The sequence below is a fragment of the Panicum hallii genome, chromosome 2 (genome assembly GCF_002211085.1).
Source record: "Panicum hallii strain FIL2 chromosome 2, PHallii_v3.1, whole genome shotgun sequence".
NCBI classification, from domain to species: domain Eukaryota; kingdom Viridiplantae; phylum Streptophyta; class Magnoliopsida; order Poales; family Poaceae; genus Panicum; species Panicum hallii.
The window spans coordinates 40,857,226-40,872,704 of record NC_038043.1 but is presented as its reverse complement, the minus strand read 5'-3'; the positions used below and the strand labels follow the sequence as shown (position 1 = coordinate 40,872,704).

Sequence of the window (15,479 nt, the reverse complement as noted above, 5' to 3'; positions counted from 1 at the left end):
GGTGTTGCAATGGTCTACGGCAACATGTACATATACGTTGGTAAGCAGTGCAAACAAAATGTTGCAAGCTTTGCAACGGATGCTGGCAACACTTACTATGCATTGGTGTCTCAAGGTCCAAGCTTTTCATATATAATAAACAAAGAACTATGATATTTATATCACAACATATTCCACAAGCCCTAGACAATCCGAACTTGAACGTTCCACTCAAGCGTGATAAAAAATAAAAAAATGATCTTATTAGAAAAATAATTTCAGTTACAAGGATTATCTTTACATGGTTGTTGATAGCATACAGGGATATAAAACACTGAAATTGAACATATGACTAATTTATCACGAAATGCATCCACTCAAATGATCCTTCGTGCTCCACATCCTCAATTGTACAACAAAACATATGCATGATGTGTCTTGCAGTCTTTTCATCTCGGAAGCAGGACTGAAATTCCTGTGTTCCAGCTCTTTCAGAACTTTTATGAACCTTGATCAAAAATAAACCACGGCATTTAGCAAGATATAGCAGATCTGTCCATTTGATCAAATATTGTATGGGAAAAAAAGAAAAATATAGTAAGTGTATACAAGTATTTTGTTGCAGCGCCCTAAAGTATCCCCACAGTTGAACAGAATAGCTGATAAGTAGTGCCAAACTCATACCGAAGAAAACACACATAAATTAAGTTTTGAGTGCATCTCACCCAGGTATTACATTCTTCAGCTTAGAAGTGCTGAAATTGGCATCTGATTGTGGAGCACCTCATTTTCACAGTATATGGGTCTCTAAAAAGGGCTTTTCTTTGAGCGCTCCAAAGAGGTTGCTTCAAAAATACCTACAAAGGATATCATCATCACTGTACAGAAAAGAGGGAAAAAAACAAGAAGCAATCATTTTGCTTTGTTGCGGTGGTTACTGCTTACAGATAGAAATATTCAGGAAAATGAAAGAGAAAAGGTTTTCTTACTGGCACGGCAGTATAGCCAAGAGAAAACTTATAATTGAATCATGGATAGAAAGAATGAGACCAAAACGACAGAACAGGCCAGAAATTGCTCTGTTCTCCAGGCTGCTCAAGTTCTCTATGGACAGCCAGCTTTTGCATATTATTCACATGACAAGTGCATAAGAATATATGTGTACTCTGATAAAAACTTAAACTAAACAGAACTTTCACACCTGAGTACTCAGAAACTCTTCAAGTCAGATTTTCTACAGCGGAATCGTTCAGGCTTTAACTCCCACATGTTAAGAATCCTGCAAAAACTTAATGGTAAGGTAATCATAGTGACACGTCTGGTAAAAATACAATATGGAACACTGCAAGAAACGACTCTATATTTCTATTGTCAATTAGAAGCTACTGATCTTTACTTTAATTAAATTAGACGATACAAATTGCACTGAAAGGAAACACATTCACTGTAAAATTTGACCTTTTCTATGCAGATCAATTCTACTATCCAGTCTTTACATGTCTTTACACAGTTAGCACATATCCACTACTTCGCAATTACTGGCACTAATGTCAGACCAATATAATGACAAAAACAAAGGAATACCTGTTACATCTCACTTTCAGATGGGTAATCAAATCAATTCAGATATGACAGAAGTGTTGAACCTGCACCCTGATCAAATCTGAAGACATTAGTAAACAATTGATGCACGAAATTTCATAGATCAATTCTTGGTGGGGGGGGGGGTGCGGGCAGGCAAGCACAGGGATGTGGCGTTGTCAGGAGTGAAGTGCATACCTGGGGCAGGAGAGAGGGCGCCGTTTGGAAGGGAATGACGGTGCAGATAGGATGAGAAGGCGATATCCCTCCTTCAGATCCGGTCATCCGGCAGCGATCTCCCTTCTTCTCATCGCCACGGGATCTGACAGAATTGGCTGAGGGGAGCAGATCGTTGTGCTCTCTATGGAACCTACCCCCCATGGAGGAAGGCAGCAGCGCAGACTCGATGGAGACTCCGGCGGCGAGTCCATGATCTGCGGGCCTCAAGGTAGTCTCCCTACAGCAGGTGTTGTGGAGGGCTGATGAGGAATCGAACAATCCACCGCCACCGAAATGACATGGAGGAGAATTGTGGGAGGGGTGCTGGAACCCTATGCGCAAGAGAAGGAATTAGTCTCGTAGATTAGGGATGGCTTGGGGGTAGTTTTTATTTTGGTCTAGGAGGTTGAAAGGAGGGACGGACGGCAACACATCTTATTTCCACTGCAAAACATCTGTCGCTAAACATGGGTTCGTGTTGTAGTGCAAATACATATCCACGCCATTCCCGGTTCCTCTTCTCATGCTAGCTCCCTCCTCCTCTAGAGCGTTTCTCCACCATCCCAATCCTCAGCTCCCGAGCGTATGCGAGTGAAACGACTCATGGCAACGAGCATGGCCGGCAAGAAAAAGCACCACCAAGAAGAAGGAGAAAGAATCCAAGCCCGCCGCTTCTGAAGCTGACCTCCAATCCCTGGTGGCTAGTTTAGCTTTTTTGCAATCTAAGCATGTTTCTTTAGTTGATGAACTCGAAAAAACTAGAAGTGCTTTAGATGAAGTTAAATCTAGACCTATGTTGCTTGGTGTTTGCAAGTCTTGTCCTGCTTTACATAGTTAGTTTGTGTTAGGATTAGGAACCTTGAGAGAACTTTTTTTATTGCTAAATCTAAGGTTCATGTTTGTCCAGCATATGTTGCTGAACTGCATGAGCTTAAACTTTCTAAGCAAACTACTGATGATGAGAATACCTACTTGTACACAGTTCTTGCTAAGCAAACCACTGATGATGAGAATACCTACTTATGGTGTCGAGTAGGAAATCCAGTTGGGTCTTATGATTAAAATGTTCAAAAAGGCTGATGGTTTTGGAATTGAAAGTGTGATTGAACATAAGAAGTTTCACTGGTTGTATAAAACAGTTGGTAAGTGCAGTAGTGAGAAACCAAGTGACAAACTGGCAACCTCCATCACACCTGAGCCACCTAAGCTAAGTAGAGAGAAACCAAACTCAGAGTGCAACCTCAAAGATGGAGTGTTTGTTGAGTCAAAAAACAACCACCTAAGGGAGCTGTTTGGGTGAAAAAATCCAACCACCTGAGGAACAAAATTGATACACTTATAGATCCTCCTAGGGAGTACCCTCCAAAGCATAAAGCCAAAATACCATAACCCATGAAGTTTGTGAGCGCGAACCCACAGCCAAGAGTGAACCCTCAGCCGAAAGCTAACCCACAGCCAGAGAAACCTGTGAGGTTCCACTGTGAGTATTGTCACCAAGAGGGTCACCTTGAGGAGTTTTGCTTTCGGAGGAAGAAAGTTTTGAGGCGTGAGTGTGAGTGGGTCAACTAGGACATGTACCACCTTGCTCATGGTGTATATGCATCTAGACCAGCTCCTCAGATCAGTCGTGTTGGTGGTATTAGATCGAGTGCTTATGGTAGGTTTGCCAGGCGTGTTCCTAGTTATGCTGACTATGGACAGCGTACATGTGACCTTGGGTCTCAAAGATATGACGGACCACGTTCTTCCCATCGTGGTGACCGTCATCCTCGGATGAGATGTGATATGTTTGATGTTGCTAACCCGATTGTTGATCAAAATGTTGAACAAATGGCTCGACACTGGTTTTCTACACATTTTCCTAATCCTAGTGCGCTCTAATTTATTAATATTTATATTAATAGAGATGTTCTTAATGCAATGATACACAGCTCTTCTGTGTATTCAAGAAAAAAATTAATAGAGATGTTTAGCCTCTCATCAACCTATTGTAGGTTTTCACTTTATAGATTTGGCTATGTAGGTCCTCTAATAGCCATGATCATGTCTATTAAGCTTCTCGATCCCACTACTTGCCCTAGTAAGATGCACCATGGTGATGGATACTTAGTGTCTATATGTTTCTCTTCCACTAAATCAATAAACTTTGTAATCCTACATTGTGTGCTGATAGAAATCTCACCTTAGCACATAAGCACCTTGTGCTCATCAAAGTCTCATGCTAACAATGATATGCTAAAAATATCTAGATCCTAGAAAGTTAATGAGAATTATCTCACATACAATTTATATTGTTACCATGGAAAGTTAATTTTAGTGTTTGGTGTCATGGTATTTGTAGAGGACTCATAATCTTGACTTTCTTTTGTTCAATGTTTAAGGAGCAATAGAAGTAGTGCAAACTTCATCATTGTGGCTGATTCTTGATATTTAAGAGAAAAATTCCTATTAGTTAATAACATCAATATTCACAATTGTTGAGAATTGTAGACACATATATGTAGATTTATGGGCCTAGTATTGAGTTGGCAACTTCATCTCTTGTTCAAAGGGTGGGTCATTGAAATTCGGTTGTGCAAAGCTTTGATGATTAGGGCCCTGGCGGTGTGATCGCTGCAGTTCCATTATCTTGATGGTTGTTAAGGTCGGGCAGCGCCTTGACAGGCCAACCGCCATCTTTGGCGAGGCCATCTAATTTATGGGGCGACCCTACCGAGCGCCTCTGTACGGTCGATTTCCGAAATCGACCAGGTAGTTAACTACCACCCGTGTGTCCTCCAACACCTATATTATTTTTCACATATCATTTTCTCTTTCTATTTTGATAAGACAAATATTTATATACACAAAGTTTGATCAAATAGCAAAGATAAAAATCGAAGAAAGAGAAAAATTATATAAAAGGTCATAAATGAAAAATTGCAAAAAAGAATTAGAAAAAAAGTTTGGGAAAATTTTTGAAACAAACTTTCAGTGGAACTTTAAAAAAATCTTGAACAAAATTTCAGGAGAAAAATTTTGGGGAAAAATTAAGAACAAATTTGGGAGAAAAAGTTTTGAGAAAAAATTCAGAAGCAAAAACATAAGATCAAATTTGGGAGACAAAAGATTTTAAAAGTAACTTTTGAAGAAAAAATCAGAAGCAAAAATTTTGGAAGCAAAATTTAATATTTAGTTTGGAAGAAAAATTTCGAGAACAAACTTAGTTACCGCTGGAACTAGGCAAGAAAAAAAAATAAAAAAGGAAGAAAATTACGCTGGGTGGTTTTCATTAATCCGTTATAAAATAACTCTTAGGAGTCGGATCGAACTCTGTAGATTCAGCATTGGGCATCTTTGGCTCAGCGGCTCCAAGTCGGAGACTTCTGTTGTGTATACTGTAGAATACATAGTCCGACGGCATGCAGCTCCAAGTCCGACTCGGAGTCTGCACCAAGCAAGCCCGCCGTCCACCACACCTCTGCGTCGTTATGAAGCTAATAAAAGTACAATCTGAGGATACCTTAACCCGTTCTTCTTACTCCTCGTAAAAATATAATGGCACGAGACATGGCTCTCGCTAGCCACTGCGTCACCATTGACATAGGCGACGATGGCGGCGCTAGCTACTGCGACGCACGTGGCGCGCTCACTTCAGATATCACAGCACCCAAATCTCTAGTCTCTACATCGTGTGCCTCATACGACTCGTACATTTTTTTCCGGGAAATGTATGAGTGATTTGTGGTCGGGAGATTAGGCTACACCGCAGCGTTTTGTATCTTTTTTTTGGCATAGGTCTTGTTAATTTTATTTCACTCTTCTACATTAAGATAAGAACGGCAAAACTCTTGCCGGTTCCTTTCCAAAAAAAATACATCATGTGACTCCTCAACATAATGTCCAATTTCCAGGCGTACACATCTGAGCTACTCCAATATTACACCGAAAACAGTGCAAATGTGCATTCAGTTATAATCAAATGCAAGTTCCCGTTAGAAACTCAGTGAGGCCCGTGCCTCGGACAGAAACAGGGCATGTTCTTTCACTCCGCGGGATCAAACTCGCAGAAACCTTGTTTGAAATCATCCACCATTTGAATCTCTTCTTCCTTCGAAAGCTTGCAGTTTCTCCAATCTGCACGATCCGCCATGCTTAGCAATCCCGCTAAAACCTGTTAGACATGACAAAAGGGGGGACAGCGAACGTTTAGTTTATTGCAGTCTCACTACTTTCTTTCTGATCTCAACTAGTTTGTCCTATTAAGCTGAAAAGGTGCTGGTGAGGCTCGTATCTCATACCTCACGTCCAAACTGGGCAGGGAACTTCTCATTACTGTCAATGTTATGCAAGAGTATTTTGCCTTCCGGGAGCTCAACATAAAAAAGGCTTGATTTGCTTTCAGACTGAGATATCAATGATTCTCTAGCTACTTTTGCACCGCCATCTGTAAAAACAAATCAGAACTCAATGCTAACAGAAATTGAATGTATCTATCATTTACTGATGGTCGAACCCTCAAAAGTACTGAAATTGAACCGAAGTAACTTCACAGAAATTGAGGTGGAAATAGCCTTCCCACAAAAACACTCTAGGGACAATCAACACTTACTGAAAGCTAGTTCTGTTCCTATTGAAAACAAGTTTTATGACAGTGTTGAAGCAACTGATTACCATAGTTCATGCAAACCAACAAAGAATATAGCTGTCTTCAGCGCATTCCGATAAATGAGGGTCTATCTTAACTCTCAAGAGGCAACATCATGTATCACAATAGTACATAAGCATGGATGCATGATGTACTAAATAAAGAAGTATAAATAATTAATTATGTGCGAAGAGCAATAAATCAGATGTTTCAGACAAGTGGGAATTTGGACTACTAGATGATAAAGAGCATGTATGTGCCTATTGCATGCAATAAAGCATTGTTCCTTCCTCAAGTTTAGTCAACTAATGTACATAAGGGGAAAATGCATAAAGCCTCACCTGGATTCACCACAGAGAATTCAAATCCCAGTTTTTTTGCTGCTAGATGAAATATCTTATTAACTGCATCTGCTTTAGGAAATGGTACTGGAACAGCCTATGCAAGAAATTTAGTGGATTACCATGTATTGTAATATGAGGAAAAAAGTTCACTACAGATACAAGCTTTATCTGGCGAAAGGTATCCTTACCTGAAGGTTTGCATGGCGGGAGCTCTGTGAAACCCACTCAAAGAATACTGTTGTCTTTCCTTGCTTCTCAAAGTACTCAACCAGAGCATTTTTATATCTCGCAAGTTCTACCTCTGCTTCCGAGGGCATCATTAATGTACTGGGGCAGTGTTCAACAGGTATCATCAGAACATGATTTGGAACAAGCGGCCCCTTTGCAAGTGCACAGTAGTAAGCTTCTCCGATACTAATGACAAGATGTGACTCAACATCTGGACTCGACAAGCAGAACCAGCAACTGCTCTCCACACGCCTTCGTTCACAGAATTGAAAAATATAGAATGAGGTAAATCCCAGCACAAAAGGAATGACCCACCGGATTAGACTGACAGAAAGAGAGATTTGGCTCACCTACGAGGTCTTGAATCTCTTATAGAAGTGTCCCCTGACAGGCTGTGTGCAAACTTACACTCCGGGCCCCTCTCGCATTTTCCTTTGTTTAGAAAATCGAAACAGACATTTCTCTGGTAATGCTCCACTGCCTCCTCATCATGCCTAAAGTTGCATTTACTCCCTCGTGGACAGGACCCTGAGGATGTAAATTTGAAACACAATCTACCCCCCTCAGCTTCCCCTTGCCTTTGCCGCTTGACATCATAACGCCAATATTGCGCATCAGTATTGTCAGCTGGACGTTTTGGAGCTTCTTCAATAGGGACTGATTGTGCTGGAGCAGCATAAGGTGATAAAGTAGAATTTGGAGGCTTGGCATGGATATCAGCACTGGACATGGTAGATGCTGGAGTAGGAGAAATCGCATGAATAAATTTCTGAAAAGTGTATGCAATAAGGAGTAGCCAATTAATGACTTAAAATTCTCAGCAGTTGCAACATATCAGTGAAGCAGCACATTTAAAGAACTATTTTACCAGTAGGTAACAATATAACTGGAAAGTAAATGGTGCTTTGAGACATAATGATTATAAGAAAAACCGAATGTTTTTTTTGTAGCTCAGAAGGAACAAGGAAATTCTTCAAACATACTCCCTCTAGTCAGAAATAAGTGATACTTTGGGTTGTCTGCAGTCAACTATTTAAAAATGATTAAATTTACTTTTTATGTGTTCAACTTGGATACATTTGAAAATGATGTGGTTTATCTTGAAAGGTAGTTTTGGAACAGTATTACTTTTGCTGTGCTCTATAAATACATTACAACCAAAAAAATGGCTAGTCAAAGTTGCACTTCAGTGACTTGATAGAGTAGTGTACCATTTACAATAGAGGACAAAGGTAGTATAAAAATGAAACGAACAGATTTTGTTTTTTTAGGAAGTTGACTTGACAAGTATATATACCTGCTTTTCTTTGTTTCCAACATTAGCAAGTCCAATAAAGCGGGTAACATGTGCAGCAGAATCATTGACATAGGGTTCCCTTGAATAAAAGACACCTTTGGTACCGGCAATATGATATCTGCATGAAACAAACAATGCCACAATTCTGGATCAAACAGTGTCGCAATTCCGGATCAGTATACATTCTGTCTTCTGCTACATACTACACAAACTACTGATCTGGTTAAGTTAGTAGTCAGTAACTCCATAGTAATTAGTGGCCTCATTGTACAAAATCAGCATACAGCCATTCAGAAACTATGTGTAATTAGGGTGCTTTAAGGTGACTTTCTCAAAAATCATTTTCCTTTTTGTGTATGAGGTCAGAAACCAAACCTTGGCTTAATCTCGGCAACCAATTCAGCAACAACAGGATCATACCCATGAGGATCCAAAACCTGATTAGGCACATTAGAAATGTCAGCCCCATTCACCACTCCAGTTGGCCATTCGTTAGTGCAATCACATTTACAGTCAAGGGAACCCAATGTGTAAGTAAGCATCCAGAATAGATGCTAAATCAAAGCAACTCAATATTAATACTAGCGGCAGTGGAACAAACAATATAATAAAAAAAAGGATATGTCAAGAACAGATCAACGATCCCTGGCTCTTCTGCAAGAGCCCGCAGGGCATCGATATCATCCTGGCTGTAGCAGCCAGGCCCTCCTGGTCCCTTCTTCCCCGACAAATAAACCACCGACAAACCTACAAACATTGATGTATGGAAGTGCTGGAGTAAGGTGACACTAAATCAGCTCGTGTTCAGCTTCAGCCTTTCATGCATTGATATACGAATGTTTAATGAAATTTTGTATTAGCTTAAGAATGCAGCACATGAATAGGTTTAAATTTTGAACTTAGGGAAGGCAGAGGTTGCATTAGTGCAGCATAGTGAATGATTTTGATGATCACTACAGCGATCCATGTCAGATTTTAACTAATGGAGTAATGGAGCAGCAAATCTCTTGGTGTTGTTGGCTAACGAAATTAATTGGCCGTAGAATAGGAGAGCCTACCATGGAGGGTGAAGCGGTTGCTGCCCCTGAGCCAGAAGAGGTTGGGGCATATCTCGATGCCGCCCGGTGCGAACCCGCGCGCACCAGCGGCGGCCTTCGACAGCAGCCGCGGCGCCGTCGGGCCGTAGTCGCCGGTGAAGTAGGTCGGGATGGGCACGGCGGCGCGCCCCTCGAGGTAGTCCGCAACGTCCCCCGGCGCCCCCTCGGCGTCACCTTCGGGGGAGAAGAACTGCCCCACGCAGAGCAGCGCGTGGAACGGCCCCGTCGACTGGTTCACCTGCGGGGCGGGCAGCGCACGGAGTCACGGACCGGCGGCAGCGGCGAGGGGAGGGAGAGGAGAGAGGTGCGGTGAGGGAATGGGGGTGGTTACCGATTTGACGCGCTTGAAGAGCTGGTGGAGGCGGCCGTGGGCGTCACCGGCGAGGAGGATGCGCGGCGGCGCCGGGGCCGGCGGGGTGGCAGCCATTGGGGCTGCTGGGTTTTGGCCTTTTGGGCACGACGACGAAGGTGGGATTGAGAGGCCTCTGGATCTGTAAGGACTATGAATCCTTTGGGCCTCGTCTTGGGCCTGTGACTGTGTCTAGTGTAATTGGACCAGGCTTCCAGCATTTCACCCGACTGGACCTTGGTGAACTTTTTATTAATTTATAAAATTATAGGGAGAACTTTTTATTAATTTATAATAATGTCAGTTCATCTCGTATATTCCCTACGAGTACAGTATGATGAAATGAGGAAAAATAAGTATATTCTATGCAATCAGCTATTATAGTTAATATATATTTTGTTTACAAAGACCTTTTTCAGGGTAAGTTTACAAAAACCTTTGGTACCACTTGCAAAAAGTATGCTCCAATATTTAGCTTTAATTGATTTCTGTGTGCACTTGGCAGATCTCATTAACAGACGTTACCACTGCTCATCTACAATCTTCTCAGTTAAACTGGGCAACCAATTCACCGGAGAGTTCATGTCATGGACCATGCGGCACAGGCAGCCGCCATCGTGTGGTCCATGCTGGCCATGCATGTCCACCAGTACTGGCGCCGCCTCCAAATAGGCAAATAGGCAGTGAGTTTCCCACTACCAGTCCACTGCTACTCCACTTGGATGTGCATTGATCATTCTAAGAGGCATGCTAAGCAGGGAAGATTAATGGAGTGGAATTGAATTGAAGTAGCGGCAGATGGTTCAGTCATCGTGTTGTCGTAGTTTAAAGTTGTTCGTGACTTCATATTTATAGGTATGTGAATCTAGGACGATTTGATCATGCGATCATTTGATTGCCGAGAGAGTTAACAACATCTTTGGCTAATACCACAAGAGATGCGAGGTATAAATATTTTTTTCAATGACAATCATGTAATTGTTGTAGGAGAAGAAGACGTATCATATTATCAGTTGACCCAGAAAATATTATTGGTTATGCACTTGCATACTTAAATATAATTCATTATTGCGGCGGTAAACACTTGGTAAATTAGAAGTGTCATTGTCGTATTAGACGTGCGTCAACATGAAAGATTGAAAGCAAAAAAAAATATGGGGAGTGCAAAAATCGTCATAGTGTGCGTAGTTCGAAACGGAAAAGAGCCTTGAGCTCCAAACCAGTGGGCGGCTGTCGTCTCTGTTTGGAAGCATGAGCCCCGGTCGGGAGCGAACTGCCAGCACTGGGGCCACACGGCTTGAACTAACGGCTCTCCCATGTGGCCTTCCTGCCGCTCATTTAAGGGCCATGACACACGGTAACCCCAGTTGCCTGCACAAGCTGCCTGCGCACGCACGAGCATGATGCCAAGATCAACAGCTCGATCACCGTGTGAGGGTCGTGTCATATCGTATATTTGGATATTAATTAAAATATTAAATATAGATTAATTATAAAATCAATTGCATAAATGAAGGCTAATTTACGAGATGGATCTATTAAATCTAATTACTGTAGCACAACATTATCAAATCATGGACTAATTAGACTCAATGGATTCGTCTCGTGAATTAGCCTCCTGAGATATGAGATATATGACATTCTTTTATCCCTCCATCTGTGCAATTAGTTTTATAATTAGTCTATATTTAGTACTTCTTATTAGTATCAAATATATATCCAATATATATCCAATGTGACAGGGACTGAAGTTTAGTCGGGGTGATCCAAACAGGAAGCTGAACTGCATAACCAATCAACTAAAACTACATGATAGGAGTCACGAAATTTTTTGTCAAATCTATGATAGTGTTGTAGGGCATATACAATGATCTACAGTTTCATAAAATTTGAGCTAGCACCAATTTGTATAAGGAGTAAAAAGAGAAGAAATATAATTCATCTTGTGACTAGTATACCTGTTTCTGAATAACTGAACATTATTCTATTTTGTTAGTCTCCTTGTACATGTTGTTGCTTGAGATTAAATTTTGGGAGATGGTAGATCATATATAGCATCCTCTAGTACACTGTCATATTTTTGTTAGAATTTTTTATGACCCGTAAGCATGGAGTTTTGGCTGGCTGATTGGTTATTATTGTGTAGCAGTTGCACATGAAAAATTCTTGATGAACACGTACGAGTCGATGCAAACCTTGTCCTGAAATTGCGATTGCAATAACACAACTTAGATATTTCAAAATGACTTCCAAGAGAGCATTATTGGGGATGCCCCAAATAAACTTAAAAACTTTCTTATGTTCTTGTTTGGGTGTCTAACCTGGAGTGTGTGGCTGATTAGGAGCGACTTTGTCTTTACTAGCATTGTAATCCACTCTCCTGAAATAGGTTTGTTTCGTACTGTTGCTTGTATGCAGAAATGGGCGGTTCTGAATGCAGGGGAGGATCGGCGCAGGGTGGAAGAAGGCATCCAGAAATTGAAGCTAAAACTTCTATCCTTGCAGTCTGATGGCGTTTGAAGAACTGCTTGTTCCGTAGGTGTTTCAATTAGTTGGCCGGTTCTTTTTGTCTTGGGGAGGTTGCTCTGTGTCCTTTTGCTAGTGTTAAGAGACGCTGCTTTTTTTCTTCTCAGTTCTTCGGTTTTAGAGGGGGAGTCTAGAGTGAGTCTCTTTCCGTAGCTTGGGTACTTAGTGATGTAAGCTTGGAAAGTTTGTGAGTTCTGAACCGTTTCTCTGTAAAAGCTGGCATCCCCAGCGAGACTATTTTGCTTTCTTAGTAAAAGCAGGGCCCTTTTGGGGGGTCTATGGTCTAAAAAAAACAACTCAGATATTTTCTTCACAAAATCTTTGTTTTGTTGTAATTGGGCCACAATATAATTTTGGTTAGAACTAAATGTGAAAATTAGATATTTAGTGTCAAAGTATTTGAAGAAAGGTTCCAGGCGTGGGATAATCAGTAACTCTCGCTTACACAAATTTTTTGTGATTCAGTGGCCGTTCAGGTGTTTTCATCCGTGGGATCTTCAAACTTTATAAAGAAAAAAAATCATTGCCTTATATTGAAAGACACAAAGATACTGAAAGATTATTTTTGTTTTACGAATATGTAGGCACAAAAATCATGCATGGCACGCAAGACCGTACTTGAAGAGAGTAACTAGGCACCGGTTCGCACTGTTGATCTTGTCAGGTAACTCCAGTGTCAATAAGGTGTCTATGTTTAGCGTGTTTTAAACTTAGTTTCTGTACAAATAAGGTAGGCACATCTCCAGCTGAATTAGCGGCTGCATGTGCATGGTTTCACGCTCGACGCGAGCTGAGTTCTCGCGGGGTCTTTTCTGTTTTAACCGCCCGAGTAGATCAGCACGGAGGAGACGGCGTGGGATGGCACGTCCCTGGGAGTTCATGGCGAGATTCTCGGGCGAGAAGGTCGATTGAGGCCACATTTTGTATTGTAATTGTAGGCTATTTATTCAAACAATGAAGTAACAGAAAGCTGTTAGTTCGCAGCGCCGAACACTGAGCTCTCATGTGTGTGTTTTCGGGTTCTACTGTTTTTCTTCTCCAACTCCGGTGGCCTAGGGCCCTTGACAATTGGTATCAGAGTGTGACGCCCTGAAAATTTACTTAATAAAATCATGCGCTCGAGTAATTCGTAAAAACGGTTCGACGTCAAAACCCTAGCCCTAATCGGATCGCTGTTCCGTTCCGCGTCGCTCGCGACCGTCCGCCGCGCGAATACCGCGCGCGTGGCCGACCGGCCGTGACCGCTGCCGCAATTAGCGCTGGCGCTCCTCGGGCCGCGCGCGAATCCCCGCGCGCGCATGGCCGACCGGCCGCGATCGTCGCCGCGACCGGCGCCAACACGCGCCTCCTCTCTTTTCTCTTTCCCTCTCCTTTTCCTTTTCCTCCTTTTCCTTTCTTCTTTCTTTTCCTCTTCTTCCTTCTCTCTTTCTTTCCTGGCTTTCCTGCCCCGAGGCCGCACGCCTCCTCCCCTGGCCGGACACCACGGCCCTCCCCCCCCCACGCGCACGTGCATGCCCGAACCCGCGCGCTGGCCCTGCCCTGTGCCCGGCTGCCCGCGCCCACGCGCGCGCGCGCGCGTGCACCGCGTGCCGCGCCGCCCGCCGTGCCGACCGCGCACGGCCGAGCCGAGGCGACGCGCCGCCCGCCGCTGCACCCCGCCTCGCCGCTTGTGTCGCCGCCTGTGCCGCCCCTGTGCCCGCACACCGCCGCCCGGCCCCCCCACGTGCACGGCTGTGCACGGCCGTGCCTCGCCGCACGCCACGGGCGCCATTAATGGCCGCCCGTGGAGCCGCCCGCCGGCCACCGCCTCCCCCTACCGCCGGCCGCCTATAAGTAGGCCGGCCGCGGCCCCTCGTTCCCCCACACCCCCCACCGCCGCCTCCTGCCTCTCCTCGCGCCCCCATTGCCGCCCGCCCGAGCCGCACGGCCGCCGCCGCCTGCCCCACGCCGGCCCGCCGCCTCGCACAGCCCCCGCCCGAGGTGAGCCCCAAAGTGGAACCCCCTCTTCCTCCTCTCCCTTTTCCCCCACACACCCGAGCCGATTAGGCCCCTAGGCCGCCGGATTTGGGGCCGGCCCGAGCTCCCCCTTCCCTCCCCTGTTTCTGTCAACGGGAGGAAGAAGAAGGAGGGCAAGTTTGCCCAAAACCCCCTGGCCTTCCCTGCTTTTTCAAGGAGACCCCCCCCCTCACTCTAATGACCAAAAGACATTTCCTTTCGCAAAAGAAACCCTGCTCTATCGGACATTTCAAATAAACCCTTCATTACACGAACTTAATTACACTCGACACCGTTAGCATACCCTAAATACCCCTAGCATTCGCAAATAAGTCCCTACCCTTTTTAGGTAATTATGAATAGGTCCCTGGACCCCCGTTTAAGCCCTGAAACCACCTTTAGCACGTCATTTTATGTGCGAAACGACCTCCGATTGACCCGAAACTTTACCACTCCGCTTCTAGTATAGTTTTAGTCATGCCATTAAGAAACCACCCAGAGATATTACCCCTAACTCCGTAACTAAATTATTTCCGATTCAAGCCTATCGGTAAAAGCTTTTAGTTCTTTCGCTTGATTGTGTGTCTGTTTGTTTGCGTCGTAGGACGCGGAGTGAACGACGAGGTTCCCGACCGCGACCAAGCAACTGAGGACCAGTACTGCGACCCCGAACCCGAAGGACAGTGCTTCGATCAGGACTTCCCGCAAGGGTTTGACGATGGCAAGTTCAATTCCGCCCTTCGATGCATATTTTTGTCCTAGTTTTTATAAACACGACCCAATGGCCTGTTTTATAAAATTGCATTGTTTTGCGTGCTGGAAACCCGGTAGGATAGCCACCCTTGTTTGAAATAACCATACTTTGACTGCCTGATTTATAAAGAAAATGCGTGTGTGTGGGAAGGGATAAAATGTGGTTTTGAAAAGCGAGTTAGATGAGATGGACGGCATTTCTGTGTGAATTGCCGTTGGTGTGCTCGTACCTGTGTGGTTGAGCGTGGATGGGAGATATCCATCTTGTCACCCCTAAGGACCGAGTTGATGTGACATCTCACCTAGCTTCTCGTAGTGCGAACCACTTGACCGTTGTATGGGCAACGGCTTGGCCTAACCCCACTAGTTAGCCTGATAGCCATCGGGAGAGCTGGGAGCAACGGGTGATCAAGGAGACGGGATAAGCTCTGTGTGACTTATGCCCCGGTTAAACCTCGGTGTTAGGTCGAATGACCCCTTGATA

General features: G+C 43.9%; 1 protein-coding gene and 1 long non-coding RNA gene across 2 annotated transcripts; both read right to left on the bottom strand.

Moving 5' to 3' along the window:
* Positions 1 to 217: 217 nt before the first annotated feature.
* Positions 218 to 2,276, bottom strand: LOC112881634. The gene is made up of 4 exons (XR_003226498.1): positions 1,759 to 2,276; positions 1,564 to 1,632; positions 705 to 1,258; positions 218 to 487 (listed from the first exon to the last, which is right to left on the bottom strand). It is a non-coding gene; the product is annotated as an uncharacterized LOC112881634 (long non-coding RNA).
* A 3,316-nt stretch (positions 2,277 to 5,592) lies between these two features.
* Positions 5,593 to 9,821, bottom strand: LOC112879551 (zinc finger CCCH domain-containing protein 59). The gene is made up of 10 exons (XM_025943823.1): positions 9,704 to 9,821; positions 9,334 to 9,610; positions 8,899 to 9,022; positions 8,651 to 8,770; positions 8,276 to 8,393; positions 7,329 to 7,747; positions 6,939 to 7,230; positions 6,748 to 6,844; positions 6,060 to 6,205; positions 5,593 to 5,932 (listed from the first exon to the last, which is right to left on the bottom strand). Exons 1-10 carry the CDS (start codon positions 9,797 to 9,799, stop codon positions 5,804 to 5,806), a joined length of 1,818 nt encoding a protein of 605 aa, XP_025799608.1. The 5' UTR covers positions 9,800 to 9,821; the 3' UTR covers positions 5,593 to 5,803.
* Positions 9,822 to 15,479: the final 5,658 nt, after the last annotated feature.

Excerpts from the sequence above, each read along its gene's own strand:
- LOC112879551 (XM_025943823.1), bottom strand. The coding sequence starts at position 9,799 with ATGGCTGCCACCCCGCCGGCCCCGGCGCCGCCGCGCATCCTCCTCGCC. Across the intron at positions 9,023-9,333 it reads CAACCGCTTCACCCTCCATG|GTTTGTCGGTGGTTTATTTG; the intron begins GTAGGCTCTCCT and ends CAATGTTTGTAG. Across the intron at positions 7,231-7,328 it reads AGAGATTCAAGACCTCGTAG|GCGTGTGGAGAGCAGTTGCT; the intron begins GTGAGCCAAATC and ends CTGTGAACGAAG.